This window comes from Protopterus annectens, chromosome 9.part0 (genome assembly GCF_019279795.1).
Source record: "Protopterus annectens isolate FY-2018-M chromosome 9.part0, PAN1.0, whole genome shotgun sequence".
Lineage (NCBI taxonomy): Eukaryota > Metazoa > Chordata > Ceratodontiformes > Protopteridae > Protopterus > Protopterus annectens.
The window spans coordinates 131,372,379-131,389,996 of NC_056743.1; the positions used below are offsets into that span (position 1 = coordinate 131,372,379).

Consider the following 17,618-nt stretch of genomic DNA (forward strand, 5'->3'; position numbering starts at 1 on the left):
ACAACTTAAGAATGAACTTTTGGGTAAGGATTGAAAAACTTCTGATGTATAAGAAATACAATTGTATGTTGTACTCCTCTTCTCAACAAAGGCAAAGCAGGTCAGTTCAAGAGTAACTTTATGGCTACCCATCCAAGGTTAATTTGAAAGATACTAAAGTACCACTTTATATAACTTTCAGGGGAAGTTTGTACCAGTGGTATGGTAGGTGTTGGGAAATGTATATTTCTCTCCAGCATCCTCTATTTATGTGCTTCTGAAAAGTTCAGTCTCTAGTTTTGATGATAGTAAAGCTATCCTATTTACAAAGATAAAGGAGTTCAAGAAAGATGGGGTTCCTAATGACAGTGAATGCAAGGCATAGATCATCCTATAAAAGTCTTTGAGAAACTGATTAATGGGATAGCATTTCAAGCCTTTCCTAGTGACTGTAGGAGTTTAGGCCAACAATCTTCTTGATTAGGAAATCTGTGGCCTTTACAGTTTATTTTATTTATTTAATTATTTTATTTTACATTTGTTAATCAGGGGTGTCTGACTGAGCCGAAAAGGCCCTTTTTCAGCAGAGGCCCGGGGAGAAAAGCTCCACAAAGAAAAATTACAGATACATTTAGTTAGACATGATCAGTATACACACAAATTAGAAAATACATGTTTTTACAGTGGTATGCAGCACATCAACAGTTACAGTGGAGAGAACAAACAAAAAAAATATTAGTTTAAAAATAATGGTAATTAATAGATTTGTGGTGTACAGCTGAAATTTGGAACATAGGTAGAATACATACATAGTACACAGGTACAGTACATACATACATTGTACATTAGCCAGTGTTTGTGAGTAAGAAAGAAAACTATTATCAAGTGCTCTAGTATGTATACCTTATCCACTTTCACTAGCCTGGGTAGCAATCATGGCACTGCCAACTTTGCTTGAGATGTTGCTTGATGAGGTCTTTAAAGGAGGCTTTGGATGATGTGTTTTGAATGCTAGTAGGGACAGAGTTCCATTTTTTAGCCACTGAACTACTATATAGTGAATCTCCAAAGCTATTGTAGCTGTTGGAGACTTCTAGTAGTAGTTTGCTTGATGATCCAAGAGGCCTTTTGGCTGAGTGATGTACTAGGTTTTTGAGGGAAGGACACTTATTGGGGAGGTGATAGATAGAATGACAGAGGCAGAATTGATTGTAAGTTAGGAGGTTGGGCAGTTCACGCCAATGGAGCTGTCTCAAAGCAGTAAAGTGATGAGTTCTTTATGAGCAATTTTTAGCAAAGTGGGCAATCCTGTTATAGCAGGCTTCCATTTTGCTTAGTTCAGTTTTGTTGAGATTAGTCATAATGGGAGATGCATAGAGTAGGGTGGATAGAAGTTGGGAGCGAGCAATGGCTGATCTTGTGTTGTTGGTAAGAAATGGTTTAATAAGGTAGAGTGACCCCAGTTTGGCATGTACTTTTTTAATAGTTAAGTTGAGATGACTATCAAATTTTAGGTGGGAGTCTATGGTTATTCCCATTAGCTTAGCCTGCGCCACTAGAGTGATTGAAGTAGCATTTGTGGAGTAGATAGTGAATTGACCGTTATCAGTGTTTTTGTTAGAACTGGTTATAATCATAAGCTGTGTTTTCTTTGGATTAAGGATACGTTTGGCTTTGGTAAGGTAGTTTTCAACATCAGAGAATGCTAGTTGAGTTGTTTGCAGGAGGGTGGGAACATTTTGTGCAGCACAGATTAAGGTAGTGTCATCTACATACTGAATGATAGATGCATGCTGTGTGGAGGTATGGAGGTCATTTGTGAAGACTGTGAATAGTAGTGGTCCTAAGACAGAACCCTGTGGGACTCCTATAGTTATGGGCAGCTGAGAAGAGAGAGAATGTTCCCATTTCACAGCTTGGTACCTGTCAGTTAAGTGGCTTTTGAACCAGGTAAGAGTGGAGTTTGACAGGCGATATTGGTTTAGTTTGTTTAGCAGGATTTGGTGTGAGACTGTGTCAAATGCTTTGGACATATCCAAAAAAAGAGTTGACACCTGTAGGCCTTCATTTTTGAGATGGTTTACTGTGTCTATGAAGCAAAGGAGGGCTGTAGTGGTACTATGGGCAGGTCTGAAACCATGCTGAGTAGGTGACAGGATGTTGCTGTCTAGGAGATAGTTGAGCATCTGGGTATGGATGCCTTTTTCTAGGAATTTGGCCAGTGGGGAGAGTAAAACAATGGGTCTGTAGTTATTAAGTTCAGTGGTGGTCCCGCCTTTATGTATGGGTGGAACATAGGATATTTTTCAGAGTTTGGGCACATAGTTTTCAACAATTGATCTGTTTATGAGAGTGGAGATTGGGATAGCAATAGCATCTGCTGTGAGTTTCAAGAAATAGCTGGGGAGTAGGTCTGCTGCTGTTGATGAGGTTTTTAGTTTGGAGAGCATGCTTTTGACTGAAGTGGTGGAAACTGTTTTGAGGGTAAAGCTTGTATTAGTGTTATTTGTGTTGGGGGGATAGTGAGGAAGGAACTGTCCTGTGATACTAAGGATAGAACTGAGTTCACATAGTGGGAGTTTAATTGTGTTTCGATGGGAACTTTAGTGTCAGGGGTGCTTGGTTTGGGGGTAGCCTTTTGGGTGGATTTTAGTAGCTGGTTTACATTTTTCCAAAGTTTTTAGGGGTTGTGTTGGTATTTAGTTTGTAATGTTGTGTAGTAGGATTTTTTGTCCAGCCTAATGCATTTTTTGCACAGTTGCGCAGTTCTTGGTACTTAGTTAGGCTTTGTGTTTCTTTGTTTTTTTTGATAGTAAAGCCAGGCAGTGTGTCTGGACTTGAGGATTTGTTTGGTTTCTTTACTGAGCCAGATTTTTGTAGAGGTTCTTACCTTGATTTTGTGCAATGGAGCATCAGTGTCTAGGTGTTGTAGAAATGTTTTGTTGAAATATGCTGCAGCCTGGTCAAGTGGGAGGGTTTTTAGGGGGGGGTCCAGTCACAGTATAAATTGTTGAGGACCTCAGGAGAGAATGTTTTTGTGTTTCTAGTGGATATATAATTAGTGGTTTTGCATTTGCTTGTCCTACTACATATAAAGTATATTATGTTGTGGTCACTTAAGGTGTCTGGGAGACTGCCTGTATGAGGGTACAATGTGGGGTTGTTAGTTAGCACCCAGTCAAGGATGGATTCCCATTTAGATTTTTTATCATATCTAGTTGGAATTTGAACTAGCTGCTGGTAGCCATGGAGATTTATTAGATTACTTGGTGGTTCTGATATACAGGTGAACCAATCTAGGTTGAAGTCCCCCAGAATAAGGGTTTCTTGTGAGTATGTGGAAGAACACCAGGATAAAAAGTCTTCAAGGCTAGCAGGTGTATTACCAGGTGGAATATAGATCACAATTGTGGTGATGACCTTTTTAAGTTGAAGTTGTGCGATAAGTATGTCCCAATTACTGGGGGAGCAGTAGTAGTTTGGTAATTGACAGACAGTTAAGTTGGACTTGTGCAGTAAGGCAGTTCCACCCCCTTTACGAAGTGGTCTGTCTTGTCTAATGATATTGTAGCTGGTAGGGAGAACTTCTGAGTTAGGTATATTTTTATTTAAAACACGCTTAGTTGTTAAGCAAAATCCAAAAAACACACGAAAGTCACCACACGTCAAGATTTAATGAAGCTTTCAGGTCTACACCCTTCCTCAGCATATCCTGAGGAAGGGTGTAGACCTGAAAGCTTCATTAAATCTTGACGTGTGGTGACTTTCGTGTGTTTTTTATATTTTTATTTAGCCAGGTTTCTGTTAAAGCAACTATGTCTGGGGAGTAGTGTGCCATTATGACCTGGAGTTCAGGTATTTTATTTTTGATACTTCTAATATTAATATTTAGCATTAAAAGATGGTTGGTTTTGCTGCTGTTGTTGATATGCCCAGGAATGAAGAAAGTGGGGGTGTTAAGTTCTGACATTTGTGTTGGAGCAGTTTTTGTTGGACAGAATGAATTTGGGCCTGGGTTGGGGTGGATATCCCCACTTATGTTGAGCCTGCTGTTAAAATGGTGATACAGATGTTAGAGCTTGGTAAGGAGTGTGAGAAAGTATTGTGTTTTTTTGGAGTAGGAATGAGAGCATACGTGTTTAGTTCTGAATTGGTCCATTATGTAGTTCCTGAACAATTGTGGGAGATATTATTATACTGTGTGGAGTCTGTATATGAGTGCATAATGTAGTGTTGTGCTACTAAGTTTAGGGATATTGCTAGAGTGATAACTTGTGGTGCTGTAAAGAATTATGAGTAGACACACTAGACTTAGTTGTGTGATAGTCATGGTTATAAAGTTTAAGTTGGTTCTAGGTGGGGAGTCGGAATAGGAATTATAGGGTTGTACTATATGTGGATGGGGAAGTAGTGTGGGTTATGTAAAAAATGCCTAGTGGGAATGAGAGTGATTGGGAGTATTTTGTGGGGAGCAAGTTGGTGTGGTATAATGTGATATGACTTGAGGAGCTGTGATTGGTGGAGGTGATGTGAGGGTGAGCTGTGGGTGTGGCTGTGATTACTATAAATGTAGAGGTAGTGGGGGTGTGAGAGAATAGGGGGCAGAGCAGGGGAGCGAAGAGAGCCCGAGCATTAGCGAGGTGAATGGAGTGGGGCAGAGCCCACCAAGACAAGAGAAAAAGGTAAGTATTACTTTACAAATCTGAACACTTTAAACAAATTACTGAGGTCTAATGGCTTACCAGCAAGCAGAATGTAATTGCTGAAGAGCACTTGTGTCCTGGTGGGAGACTAGAAATTTAAAGATGGCTCCATTCTCAGCAGGAGTCTAATATAGACTTTGTATTGGGGGAGGGAGATAGCACAAGGGGTGTAAACCAGGTGGAATGCAAAGAAACCAGAGAGGCAATCAGTGGAAATCAGTGAAGGCCTCAGAGGGGGTAAGTAATAATTCAAACTACCTGTAAAGTGAAGGAGATAAGAGGCAGCAAATTTTATTAAGGTTGGGAGTGTGTCTTCACATTGACTTGATGATTATTAACCAGTTTGTGCACAGATTAGAGTAGGCAGATACAACAGCAATGAAGGGGAATGCATAGAGATGCAAATAAACAGGTGGGCTTCCAAGTGATACAAACTAAGCAGAAAGCACTGAGAGGGCTGCTTGATGGTTAATTTAGTCACATGGATCTGAATTAAATGTATAATGTCTATTGGGCAGTTAGGATTGCTGTAATAGCTGGGGGGGAGGATACAATGCTACAACAGTCAGTTTTATTAGCACGCTGAGAACTACTAAGAAATAATGCTAATGTAATAGCTTTACTCTCATAAAACATACAAGTAGAATGCCTGGGTGGACTGACCCTGCTCTTGAGGCTCAAAATGTATATCCTTGCTTAATTTGCAGTACTGATTCCTTCTTATACTGTATGGGTGGAGTGGTAGCCGCAGACTGAAAATTGCTTGAGTGTGCTCAGCAAGCAGAATGTAATTGCTGAAGAGCACTTGTGTCCTGGTGGGAGACTAGAAATTTAAAGAAGCTTAATACATCAAAACAGATGCATCTCAAAGGGGGCACTGTACTCAATAATTCATCCAATTAGGGCAGGAGTAATGATGTCATTTGACCTGGATATTTAGCCTTTAGATTTTCTGACCACTACTGGTGATACTTGGTGGATAAAATCACGGGAATTATCAAACCAGGTTCCAAGATCCACAACTTTACTATCATTCTGGAATGAAGCCTTGGCTATACTGTATATTGAGTGAGAGATATGCTTACTAAAAGTAACAATTTTTTTTTTTTTGCATTTGATTTTAGACATTTTTCCATACACCACCTGTTAATAGGGGTTACTTCCTAATGTAACAAATGGATAGCATAGGGAAATTTGACAACAACATGCAGTTTGCAGTCATTTGCAAACTTATTTAACCACAGGTCCCAAGTCTGTGTTTGGAAATCAGAGTAGCAGATTTCAAAAAGGAGGGGATCCAAGTACTGATTCCTGGGGCACACCACTAATTACCCTCATACTTTCCAAGAAGGTGCCTGCCCCAATAACTGCACAGGTTCTGTCTTTCAGCCATTTAGCTATCTAGCTCTCCATGTACATATCTGCTTTTAAGGCACTTAGCTTATTAATGATGCCAGGATGGAGTATAGTGGTAAATGCTTTTGTCATATCCGGGTTAGCTGTTTAGATTGAATGACTATTGTCTATAGCCCATGTGACCTTCCTGATGCAGTTAACTAAAATAAATAGAAGGGATCTCCCTTAAACAAAGCCAGATATTTGCACTTTTAACCTGATAACGATTTTGATTTCATACTTTATGAGGTCAGATATGATGTATCCCATAGCTTTGCAAATAAGACTCGTCAGGCTAATGCACCTACAGTTCCCATATCAGTGGTATGGATGTCCTTGTGTAGGGGCATCACAACTGTAATGGACCTATAGCTCTCTGTATCAGTAGTACGGACGTCCTTGTGTAGGGGATCACAACTGCAGCGTGGTATACTGTGGGGACAAATCAGGTAGCTAAGCTCAACTTAAAAAATTTAAGGAGGGTCTCAAGCTAGACTTGAGAGAAGAATCACAAAAGTGAATGCAGCAGCTCAGTAGTTTTAGTTCCTAAATCTGATGGAAGTTTTATTTATTTATAGCATTTGTTTACCACGAAAGTCCACGGGCCTAAAAGAGTCCATTTTCAGTGGAGGCCTGTGGAGAAAACCTCCAACAAGAACATCGATACATAAAATATTAAACATTAATTGTTACAAAAGTAGATACAGTATTACAGATTGTGATTACAGTAATACATACAGAATATATACATAAAAGCAGGAATTTTATTGGTTGCCAGATGAATTCAATCAGAGATATATAAACAGAAGATATATTAATCAGCATTATTGTACCAGTATCAACAAGTGATGAAAAATAATAATTATGGAGAAAATATCATTAGTCAGCAGTAGAAAAAGCATAGGAGTTTAGCTATCTTATAAGGAGAGTGAGAAGGTTAGGTTATAGAGCAGGTACGTAGCCAGGAAGAGCTGAGATGACTTTTCAGTATTTGTTTGAAGATTCTGCAATAAACTTAGGAAGCTGAATAGCATGCCAGAGTTTGGTAGCTATCCTATGCCCAGAGCAATGAGATGAAACAGAACGTAGTAAAGGGAATATACTTCAGAATAGTACACGGGAAAAAGGATACAGTCAAACATCACTCAGCTCCTCTGTCAAAGGAAAAAGCAACCTTTGCAAACCCTGATGATCTTTTTCAATACACAGTGTTTACTATATGGCCTACATGGAACCCCAACTACATTTCAAAAACTGTTGGATAAAATACTGAAGCTTAATTCCAGATATGCTCAGGCATACCTGGGTGATGAGGTCATTCATTCAGATTACAGGAAGTCTCACTTGCCAAATAGAGAAGACTTCATTAGCATATATAGGACAGACAGTCTAATGCCAATGCTAAGAAAAGTAAGTGAGGTATGATGGAACCAAGTAATTTGGGTATCTTACAGGATAACAGATGGTAAGACCAAAGCTAGAAAAAATAAAGGCCAGAAAAATGTCCTGTTCCCTCCATTAAAAAGACAGGTGAAGGTTTTTCCTGAATAATGTGGATACTGTAGTAAGTTTTTGCTAAACTTTGAGACTTCTGTATATTCTTTGATATATCTCACAAGAAGGAACGTTTATGTGAAGGTGCAATGGTTTGCTGAGGTAGAGAAATCATTTAATGTATCAAAAAGATTCAATGTTCTGAACAAATATGACTTCAAAGTTTTGACAGAGACTTGACCCTATACTGTTGATGAATGCTTAAGAGTAGTGCTATTCAAAGGCATCCACGGTGTGGAGCACCATGTGTGCTATATCAAAAAGAAGTTGAGTAAAGTGACAAGAAAACACTCATCCACTGAGTGAGAGTTATTAACAATAAAGTATGTCTTCTGCTGCTTGACGTACTATTTTCTATATAGGTACTTCAGTTTGGTAACTGACCATGTCACATAGTATTCTACATATTCAGGCATGACAATCAGTGCAAAGTTGTGCCAGTGGGCACTATCAGTGCAAAGGTGTGCCAGTGGGCGCTATCAGTGCAAAGTTGTGCCAGTGGGCACTATTGGTGCAAAGTTGTGCCAGTGGGCACTATTGGTGCAAAGTTGTGCCAGTAGGCACTATCAGTGGAAAATTGTGCCGGTGGGCATTATCAGTGCAAAGTTGTGCCAGTCGGCACTATCCTTCTAACTCTCTCAAAATACAATCACCCCCAAAGGTCCTGTCTAGCCAAAAAAAATGTTGATGGGCTGTCCAGTTTCTACAACCCCTGGTGTAGTGCAAGAAGGGGAACAGTTCTAATATGTTGGATATAAATGTGAGTAATGTGTCTTTATATCTGTGCTACAGTTTTTAGGATGAGAACATTTTTACAAACAGCTAATCATAAAACTCATATGTATTAGCCAGTAATGAGGTCATAATTTTTAAGGTATAAAAGGAGATTCCCAGGTCCATGGACTTTAGTTAGGTAGTTCCTCATTTGGAAGTCATAAGAAGGAAGACCCTGGAGGCATGGTGTATGTCAGCACTCTTAATCATAATTCATGGAGTGTACCAAGTGAAGTCTCTGATAACAAACTGTAATTAGTCCTTGAGAAAAGTTTACAGCATGAACAGTTTTTGATAGCTCATTCACTGGCAGAGCTGTTTGGATGATATAATGCTAATGAAAGGTAATATTTTCTTAAGGCACTGCAAGGCAAGGGTAGTCATTGTTTGGCTTGTTTTGAAGCTGAAAATACAAGAGAGCTGTTGCAATTGTTTTCCTGCAGGCTTTGTACAATGAGAGTCTGTTTTTTTTTTTTTTTTTTAAGTAATCTGATGCTTCCAGGATTCTTTGAGGCTTACATTGTAAATATGCATGCATATATATATATATATATATATATATATATATATATATATATATATATATATAGGAACACTTCACATAATCGAATTATTGAAATCTCGAATGTCATACGGTCGAGACCATATGATCGAGATTTCAGTAAATCGAAGATGTGTAGTGTGTAAAAATAAGAGTTTACTTACCTTAATACATTGCGTGCACACAGAGGCAAGGATTCTTGTATGCTCTGTGTGTACATAATGTTTTTCTTTTTTTTTGTGGTGTTGACAGGAAATGAGAAACCTCCCATTTTGCGCTTCTACATACAGCGCAAGACGGGAGATTTCCCATTTCCCCACTGTAGCGCGATCTTGGAGTTGGTATATTTAAGTAGGGGGGGTGTGGGGGCACAGCCCCACATGAGGTTTAGGGTGCAAGCCCCTGCAAAAGCAAAGTTTGTGTTTTTTTTTTTTTTTTTTTGGTTTCGCTTCAGAAGTTCGAGTTTACGAAACTCGATCTTTTGCTTACGGTTATTTGCAGTTCGAGATTTTGTAAATTCAAGCTTCTGAAGTGAATCCATATATACATATATATATATATATATATATATATATATATATATAATATGTGTGTGTGTATGTGTGTGTGTGTGTGTATATATATATATATATATATATATATATATATATATATATATACATACATATACACACACACACGCACACACACCCACACACACGTGCCAAACTTTGAAATTCAGAACTTGACAAAGCAGCAATGTATAGTGGCAGTAAAGCAGTATTTTGAAGACTTTGTGACTTCTGGTAGTAATGTAACTGTTTAAAATTTTGAATTAATTTGCTACAGCTACCTTTGACACAGACTGGTTGCTTGCCTGTCCACTGTCCATCCTTTAAACATATTCTATGGTCGCTTCCAGTTAGATCGTAAGAATTATTGCATGTAAACTGAAGCACTGTTCCAACAGTTGCATGGCCATCAATCATTCTGCCAGTTCCAGCTAGAGCTTCCATGTATCCATGCATTGGTATACCAGGCTGCGGACAGGTCTGTATCTTCTGAGCTGGCACTAGAGGAGAGAAAGTGAGCAAAGAAAGGTGGCAAAACTTTGAGTGCTTCAGAATCACACATATATAAAATACATATAAAATGCATTTCTTTATTTGCAGAGAAAGGAAACATGCAAAATGTTCCTCTTGATCCTTTTTTCAAAACCTGTTATGCATTCCTGCAATTTAAAAAGACAATAAAGTACAGCTGTGTAAGTTAAACTTACCATAACAGAAGATGTCTGAATTATCATTGCTGCAGTTGCTTTAGCTATATGGGTTATATTGCTTCCAAGGATATAACAGTCGGCCAGCTTCAAAAACTTCCAGGCATCTTCTATGTGGCCAAACTGTCAGGCAATATGAGCTGCACTGACTAGAAGACACGTTTCCATGTGAAGCCCTTCAGAGCTTTCATGCCAGTAGACAGAGGGAGGCTAAGCCCTGAAAGGACAATGCTAGAGAAACAAAAAATAAATGCTCATTATCCTGGTATAAAAAAACAACCATAAACAAAGGGGGTGGAGGCAGGATTGGCTACTGCACCAATGTACTATATTTATCATACTAATCACTGTTGCAGTAGCCTTAGCTATAAGGGTAGATTACTTCAGCTAAATACATCTGAGAGGTGGAAAGAGAAGAGTCCAGCTGCCCCTGGGTATGGTCCTAGGAAAGCTTAACCTGGACCTAGAGAAGGAATCAAGCATATAGTGCTTTGTAAAAGTATGTAAAGGGGGACCAAGTAGCAGCTTCTAAAACACTTCTAAAATCCAACCTTTTCTAAAAAGCCAAAGAAGAAGGCAAGGTCCTGGTAGAGAGGGCCTTAAACCTGCCTGGAATATTTTTTGTCATGGTGAGTATAACAAAAGTTAATAGCCTTAGGCAACCATTTATAAACAGTCTATTTTGACACAAGTTGTCCCTTCATCTTACCTACATAAGAAATGAACATTTGAAATGAAAATCTGAAAGATTTATATCTGTCAAGATAGAATGTGAGTTGTCTGTTGATATCCAAGTATGGAGTAGCCTTTCTCCTTCATTTTTAGGTTCAGGAACGAAACTGGGGAGATGGATAGTTTGGCTTAAAGTAAACTAAAATACCACTTTAAGAATTAAGGAAGGATTAGTTCTTAAAAGGAAAACATGTCCCTCTGCAAAATGAATCACCTTAAGAGTTTGCAACTCGGATACTCTTCTTGCAGAGGTCAGAGTAATCAGTAAAACTGTTTTCAATGTTAAGAACCTCAACTCAGCCAGGTTATGTGGTTCAAATGGAGCAAGTCCTAGCTTTTCAAACAGAAAATTAAGATCTGAAGGAGTGGCCACCAGTTCTCTTGGAGGCCTTTAATGGAAAACCCTTTTCAAGAACATTTTGACACCGTACTGCACTGAAAGACGAGGATTCATGGGCAGATATTCTGAAATGGCCAATAATGGCTATTTCACACTGAGCTAATCGAAGGAAGGACACTGAGGAAACTTGGAGCTATAATATACAACATTAAGTATCCTGTTTTTTGTTTATTTTGTTCTTTATTTCTTTGTTATTTATAGCACTTTGTGTACTGTGTATTTTTCTAGCTAGTTTCACTGTGTGTGAGGTATTAACTGGAAATTGTCCACTTTTATTAAGCATCTGTTGGGTTGTTTGATTCTGATAACTTGTTGCAGTTAAACTCTTTTTTCTAGAGGCTCCTTTAGCTGTTTAAAACTTTCATTTAAAGGCTCACTGCTGCTTTTCAGCTGTGAGAAACATTTCTGCAGTTTGTTCTAAGTAGTGGGGATATTTGTAGCATTTCCATATTCAGGCTTGTATTTGGGCCTAGTGTTTGTGGAGGCTGTGTGTCTGAGCACATATTCAAGGACATCTTGGTTTAGTCAAAGCCATCAGGCATTTCAGTAAGAGAGAATTGTTTGGCTGACTGAGGTCACCTGGACTACAGCTTAGACTAAGCACCTCATTGGTTCTTTTGAGATTTCTTTCTTAAAAGCTGTCTCAGGTTTCAACCTTCTGTTACCTAAGAAGTTCAGTTGTGAAAAAAAAAAAAATTTTAAATGCTTTTACTGTATTTGTGTTTCTTCCTACTTTATTTTGCTTTTGCGTCATCTTAAAAGTACTCAATTGTATTTATTACTGCTTGGTGTAACTCATTCTAAGCCTTTTAGTTTAAGCACTTGGGCTTCAGACCAGTTGTTTTACATTAAGAAGGTTTGTGGTCTGCACTGTAGTGGCAGAACAGGTAGCTTACATCCTTCTAAGTTGGGAACTGCTGATTGAGGGCTCAGTGTCTGTTATTCTAAAAGTGTATTAATTCTGGTTTAAGCACTTGGGCTTTAGGCCAGTTATTTTACATTAAGAGGGTTCGTGGTCTGCACTCTTGTGGGAGGAGAGGCTGGACTCTGCCCTTCTGAGCTGGGAATTTCTGGTTAAAGGCTTATAGTGCCTGCATATTTGAACTGCTTCTTACTGAAATTGGTACACCTTGTTTGCTGTAGCATAGACTAGATCCAGGCCTGCTGAATCTAGCTTTGTTTGTATGCTTGTTTGTTTGCTTGTTATTTCCCTGAAATGCTAATTCCACCTAAAACGTGGCTTTTCAGCGCTTCTGTGGATCCCTAGTGATATCTGCATTGCTTACTGTACTTATTTCCTTGTTTCACTTGAAAGAAAGTTACTGTTTGTTGTTTTGCATTTAAGTTACCTGTAACACATTGCATTTAAGTTACCTGGCACTTGCTCACTAAAGCAATTATATAAGTCAGCACTAAAAAATTAAAAGCACTACACCCTCACAAACTCCCCTTGAGTACCTTGTTCCCCATTGGCCCTTTTTTCAATTATTAAGGAATTCCCAATACTATTCTAGCATGTCCAAAGGTCAGTTGTCAATCTCCTCTCCGGTCCAGCTGGTGAATCTGGGAATCTTGAGGCAATGTTACAACTGCCTCATGTACACAGACAACCCTCTCCTCCTCCCAACAAATTCCAACACATGTGAGAGATGCAACCATATAGCCAAACTGGAGGCTAAGCTCTCTCAACTCAGTACTGGTGTAACCAGTCAGGAGGAGAAGGAAACCACACTCACTACAATTCCAGTCTCACATAGACCTACCACGACAGAAAACCTAACACATAAACACACAAAAACATACGCGGAGGCTCTAAATAAAAATCTGCCTAAGCAGCAGAGACCTCCAAAGCAGACACCCAAGCAACCGCTACCCCAAAACAAAACACGTGCAACACATAGCTCACAAAGCCAGTGTGCCAAACAGTCACAGCCCTTAAGGCTAAACAACACACCTGATACACTTGTAATAGGTGACTCTATTGTCAGGCACACTGACGTCCCGCTCACAAGGCTGAACAAGGAGAAGGTCACTGTGAGCTGCCTGTCGGGTGATAGGATCCGCCACATAACACAAGCACTCAGGTCACTCCAAGGCAAGTACAAATATGACTCAGTCATTGTCCATGCTGGTGAGAATGACCTGAGATGTACCTCCCTGGACTACATGAAAAGAGACATAGAGGAGTTCTCTGAGCATGTAGCCCAGGCCGGTATGACTCTGACCTTGAGTAGCATCTTACCCTCACCAAGAATGATGCCACAATATGAAGACAAGATGATCAATTTCAACAATTGGCTTAAGTATTGGTGTCATTCAAAGGGGATCCAACGCCAGTCAGCCTGGGATGACATGCTCGACAAGCCACGATGTTTCACTAGGGACGGCTTGCACCTGTCACCCTTGGGCTTTCAGATATTGGCAAAGGCTCTTGCTACCCCCATAGTGCCTTTTTTAGGCAAGGCTCAAAAGACAAACCCACCTCCATAGGTATCACAGGGGATAAGTAAGAGTAATGCTACTCAACACCAGAAGTCTAAACCTCAAGATGCATGCACTCAAAACTCTCCTTAGCATAGAGAACATCAATATCTGTGCAGTAACAGAAACCTGGTTCAAGGCTCCCGAGAGCACCCCAGCACTACCAGGTTATAACTCATACCATGCTTTTCGGCCCCAAAACTTGGACCGAACCACAAAAGGAGGGGGAGTATCAATATTCGTCAAAGATACCCACACCTCCAGGTTGGTGGCACAGCACGAAGCATCAGAGACTATCCATGTGCAACTAACAGTGGGTAAAACTGCCTTCCAGTTTATAGCCTTGCTACAGACCACCCTCCCAAACCCAGGAACCCCACTCGGCCTTCCTGAGAACACTGGAAAATATGAAGGTCTCTCCAAATAACATTATATTGGGTGACTTCAACTACCCAAACATAGACTGGGAGCATTACTCTAGCTCCAACACCCTAGCCCAAAGGTTCCTAGAATTTATAAACTCAAATGCTATGGAACAACTTGTTACCACTCCCACAAGAGGGGAAAACATACTGGACCTGATCATCACCAACATGGGGACTCTATGCTCCAGTCCAGAAGTGTATCCCTCACTGGTAAGATCAGACCATAAACTAATAATCTCACTGGATATTCACATCCCGACCCCACCCCCTGCCCAGAAAACCACAGTGAAAAACTTCTCTAAAGCAAATTTCAAACTCCTCAAAACCGAGGTGGAATCCTTCAAAGCCCCCGGGCCTGTGGAAAATACGGCCCAGACCGCAGAATCCTTTATAAACGCATTCTATGAACACCTTCAGGAATGCATGGATCATGCAATCCCAAATAAAACCAAGACCCAATCCTCCAAAGGCAGACGTCCTGTCTGGTGAACTCCAGCCATAAACAAACTATACAATAGAAGGAGGAAGCTACTACATGATAGAGCAAAATCCCAAAAAGGGAAGGCATCTCTGATAAGTATTAGCAAAAAAATATGGGCACTCATAAAATCGTCTAAGGCCAGCTTCGAGAGAAAAATTGCACAGGACACTAAGGATAATCACAAGGCTTTCTTTAGTTATGTTAGGAACCTGGGTGGGAATTCCCAGATATGCTCAGAATTAGTCCAAAATGACAAAAAATACACCGAACCCACAGACATTGCCAACATCCTAGCTGACAGGTTCAGCTCAAACTTCTCCCCCCCTCCCCACCAAAAGGGCAAATATCTATCCCAGCAGAGTGCTGCCCCCTGACATCTCAGATGCTCAGGTAAGAGCCACCCTCTCCAAAGCAAAAAACACAGCATCAATGGGACCAGACTGTGTCCCAGGCTGCATCCTACATGAACTCCAAGAAGAGCTAAACCCAAACATAAAACTACTGTTCAACCTCAGCCTTACTACAGGATATGTACCCAAAGAGTGGCGTACAGCAACAGTGGTCCCTCTCCACAAAGGTGGCGCCTCAACGGATCCTGGAAACTATCGCTCCATAAGCCTGACTAGCTTGGTCTGCAAAGCTATGGAAAGGATCATCATGGACCTCATAAATAAAGATATTGGGGATCTACAGACACTGGATCTTACCCAGTTCGGCTTTGTTAAGGGCAGATCCTGCCATTTAAACCTGGTCAATTTCTTTGAAACAGTCACCAAGGCCATTGAAGAGGGGAAGGTAGTCCACACAGCCTACCTGGACCTCGCAAAAGCCTTCAATACAATACCCCACTCGGGCATTATAGATAAGCTCACCAGCTTAAATATAAACCCCTATATGTCACTAGATGGGTTGCAAACTGGCTCAAGGACAGAACCCACATGGTTAGAATTGCTGGAGCCATGTCAGACTCCAAACCAGTTACAAGTGGTGTCCCACAAGGCTCAGTCCTGGGACCTCTCTTGTTCGGTATATATTTCTCAGAGGTACAGGCCAACATGGAAGGACTGTGGCTGACCAAGTTCGCAGATGACTGCAAACTGGGCGCCATAATCGACTCTCCAGCCGACACAAGCATCCTCCAAAAGGGCCTCATAGAAACAGACAACTGGTGCCAGAGCCATGGCCTCAAGCTAAATGCCAAAAAGTGTATAGTCATCCCCTTTGGCAAAAACAAAGTGCCCACAAATTACCACATAGGTGGTAATCCATTAAGTACAGAAGAAGTAATTAGGGACCTGGGGACCCAAGTTGATAGCAATCTCTCATTTGACAACCACGTGGCCAAAGTGGTTAGAAAAACATTTTATATAGCCCACCTAATCATGAAGGGATTCATATCTAGATCAGGGGAGGTCATTGTGCCTCTTTACTCATCCCTCATCAGGCCCATAATTGAGTACAATGCCCCTTTGGGATGTACCTTACCAGACACCTGCAGCAACTGGAAAGACCCCAAAAGTACCTCACCAAGAGGATCAAAGGGCTCAAACAGATGCCATATGCTGCCGGTTAAAGAAACTCCAGCTCTACTCAGTGGCATACCACCTGCTCAGAGGCGATCTGTGCCTGACGTATAAAGCCATGTCCAACCTGGAATTAATGGACATGCTGCACCTCAGAAAATCCAAATCCCATCGAGCTACGCGCTCAAGAGACTTGAACCTCAGCACTGAAATAGGACATGCTGGAGGGACAGATTCATAACCCAGAGGCTCCCTTCACTCTGGAATAAAATCCCAGTCCAGGTTAGGCAGAGTCCCTCATTGACTCTCTTCAAGAGGAATCTTGATGAGTGGATGGGAGATCGTAGGTTTACCCTGGGTATCACTTCTGTGTCACTGTTAGACAGAGGCACAGTATACTAACCTCGAAAAAGGGCATAGCAAAATTAATTTAAAATGGGTGACGAAAGCCAAACACACTCTGGCTATGCTTATAAATGCCCTAGGGCAGATAGCCTAGTATGAACCTATGAAAATTGAAAGAGGAATAATAAAGGCCAGAAGGGGAATTTAAAATATCATTTTAACATCCTCCGGGAGGTTTTGAGAATGCAACTATGCAAATCTCCTCAAAACAGTACCAGGTTATTGTTTACTTGACAAGAAACAGTGGGAGAAGAAGTGGTATACAGAAATGAATAAATAAAACCATTTGTCCCAGATTCACTTATCAATAGCGTTTCCTTTACTACTGATCATTACTGAGGTAAAACTCCTGAAAACATATTGTCTGTGCAGCATGTCAATCAATCAGTTTAGAAAACGGAAGCTACTAGTAACTTCATATAGTGCTCTATGTATACCAGCATGACGTTGACATGAAAAGGAATGAGCAGAGGATTATGTCAGACTGCATAGATCATAATCTCAAATGTAGATCTGCACAGGCAAGTCAGAGCACGATGTCACAACACCACAATAGAAGACATTTGTACAAGCTCCAATAAGTATCATCTGTACCAAACCTAACAGAAGAATTCCGATTTCTAGTTCATCTTGTACCTAATTTACAAGAAAAAGAATGCTAATGCACGTTGTGAGGTAGCGCATACATTTGGCTGCGCACTAAATGGACAATGTGGTCTGTTGAAAAACACAGATTTACAAATTGTGTGTTGGTTTCTATCTGCTCACACTGACACTTAGGCAATGTTTGTGAAATGATTCAGTACATCCCAGACTCTGCAGTAAACTACTGGACAATAAACTAATCGGTATAAACAAAGGAAGAAAAAGAGTCGTCTCCTTACTTCAACTTGGATTATAACAAAACATCAGTGCTACAGCAATTGTGCTGAAAACATTTACACACTACACACACACAAAGTAAAAT

The 17,618-nt window shown here is 40.4% G+C and overlaps 1 protein-coding gene across 4 annotated transcripts in view; it reads right to left on the bottom strand.

Moving 5' to 3' along the window:
* The window catches only part of PAMR1 (peptidase domain containing associated with muscle regeneration 1), a 1,499,432-nt gene that overhangs the window by 235,428 nt on the left and 1,246,386 nt on the right, over positions 1–17,618 (bottom strand). For all 4 annotated transcript variants that reach the window (XM_044082656.1, XM_044082657.1, XM_044082655.1 and 1 more), the window contains one exon: positions 9,779–9,997. In XM_044082656.1, the coding sequence (XP_043938591.1) occupies positions 9,779–9,997 (219 nt within the window). The remainder of the gene's footprint in view (positions 1–9,778; positions 9,998–17,618) is intronic.